The 2,029-nt window shown below is 59.4% G+C and overlaps 1 protein-coding gene across 1 annotated transcript; it reads right to left on the reverse strand.

Moving 5' to 3' along the window:
- Window positions 1-341: 341 nt before the first annotated feature.
- On the reverse strand, window positions 342-1,847 carry WHR41_09378 (uncharacterized protein; the record flags this gene model as incomplete). The annotated part of the gene is made up of 1 exon (XM_069377981.1): window positions 342-1,847. The coding sequence occupies one exon, from the start codon at window positions 1,845-1,847 to the stop codon at window positions 342-344; it is 1,506 nt and encodes a 501-aa protein (XP_069225044.1).
- Between the last annotated feature and the right edge of the window lie 182 nt (window positions 1,848-2,029).

Here is a 2,029-nt window from a genome sequence, read left to right on the forward strand (position 1 = left end):
GAATGAGGGAAGCAATCGAGGTATCTTTCAAGTTGAGTGCGCAAACAATTTCGGTACATGAACGCCGGGTCATCGGTGGTGCAGTGTGACGTGTCAGTGAGCCGCAATATGCCCGTGATTAAGCCTATGTTTGCAGCGCCCTCCGAGACCAACAAGGATTTTCAGCCTCAGCTTTCAGTCTCATTCCGTTGCCTCCCGACCACAGTACTGTGGAGAAGCGTGAGGTGGTATTGAGTGCAAGGCACATGTGCAGCATGGGAACGCAGCGCCGAGATTCCACACCACGTGCCATCCCCGGCATCAGCCTACAGGCGACGACGTTACCGACCCTTTCCGATGCTTCATCGAAGGCACATGCGCTTCGGCGGTCGTGGCGCCTCTTGCATCGACATTCGACGACCACGATTTTCCCCGGAATTTTCGAAGCGCTCGGGGTTGCTCACCATCCGCCGTTCGTCTGTGGCGCAGCTCTGAGCCATCAAGGTCTCGAAGACTGCCGAGCGTTCATCCCCAAGGAATTTTTGAACGAAGAGATCTGAATCGAAACGTGTCGGGTCATCCTGCACGATGCTCCTCAGACCCTGCAACGCAAGCCTGACCGCGCACCTCGGAATCTGCGTCGGGTGCGTGAGGTTTGTGGCGGCCCACTGCGCGGCAGTCGAGTAGCGTCCTGCTTCTCGCTCGTCCCAGAATGATCCCTCCACCGACGCGGACGCACCGACGGCCAAATGCGCGCAGACGATGCCGGGCGGCAGGACGAGGACGTCGTGAGGCTCGAGGAGCACCAGCCGTTGTTCCCCCCGCGGCTGCCAGCCCAGTCTGTCGCTCGCGAAGTCAGCGTACAGCGACGTCGTCATCTTCGCGCGAGGCACGAAGGCGCACAGCCTCCTCCCCATCAGATTGCGAATCCAAGTGCCTCCCAAAGGATCTACGCAGGGCCCGACAAAGGCGCCGGAGCCTTCGACGCGATTGAAGGTCAGGCCGCCGCTCACACACAGAGAGTGAGCGCCAATAGAGCAGCCCGTCACCCAGCCGCCATGCGCTGCTTCGACAGCCTGGGAGACGCCCCTCGTGATCGCGGCGTGAAGCAATCGAAAGCGGTCAAGAGACAGAAACGTCGGTCGAGGCGCCGCGAGGGAATCACACACAGTGGAAGAGCTGACTGGCACTTTGCCGCTCGAAATGTCTGCGAAGAAGTCTGCGGTGCCAGCGTGCTCTATCCTCTGTGTGAGTGTGTTGATGGTCGTGACGGTCTGGTCCCCGAAACTGTCGCGCATCGCCTTTCGCAACGATTCCACATGGTACGTCCGTCGGTTGATCTGGCGCTCTGTGATGACAATCGGTCTCTCGATGAGGACGCCTCTGTCGGCCAGGCTTTCGAAGACAGCGGGGTCGGCGTGCAACACCTCCGCCTCCACATCCACCTCGATCTCGTTACCGGGGCCGTGTCTCTCGGATGGTGCTGCGGCAGAGGCCCACGTCGCGTCCCCGAACCAGCTATCTCGCGCACGGCACAATTCAGACGCGTCGTGTGAAGCCGCTTCGAGCTCGACCGTGCTGAGGAGCGGTACGAGCGTATTGCAAGTTTCGCATTGACAGACGCTCGGCCGAGTGTCAAGATGGCTGTGGTGGGGACCCTCGGAGCGGTCTGAAGACGTCACATTGCTGCTGTCTGCAGAGCTTTCGACCTCGTGCACTCGGGTGCTTGCTGATACACTACTGTCGTCAAGCACATCGTCAAGCTGCTGTGGGTAGACCATTCCCTTGGCAGAACGTGAAATGTACGAGGCAAAACCGGACGTTGGCACTTCATCGTACGAGCCCGGGGCGGCTACATACGGTTGCATCACCGCGAACGCCTTAAGCGTTGCGGAAATGTTTGCAGTTGGCCGACCTGCCTGGTATGTGTGTGTTGGAGGCAAGCTCGAACCTCTTCCTGCGTTTCTCCATGACCACGCCGTTCCAAAGTCACTGCTGTCTGAAGTGGAATCTTCCGGCGAACTTGCTTCGCTACTTCCTGTACCATGCT

This window comes from Cladosporium halotolerans (genome assembly GCF_011745625.1).
Source record: "Cladosporium halotolerans strain TM138-S3 chromosome Unknown Sca96, whole genome shotgun sequence".
Taxonomy (NCBI): Eukaryota; Fungi; Ascomycota; class Dothideomycetes; order Cladosporiales; family Cladosporiaceae; genus Cladosporium; species Cladosporium halotolerans.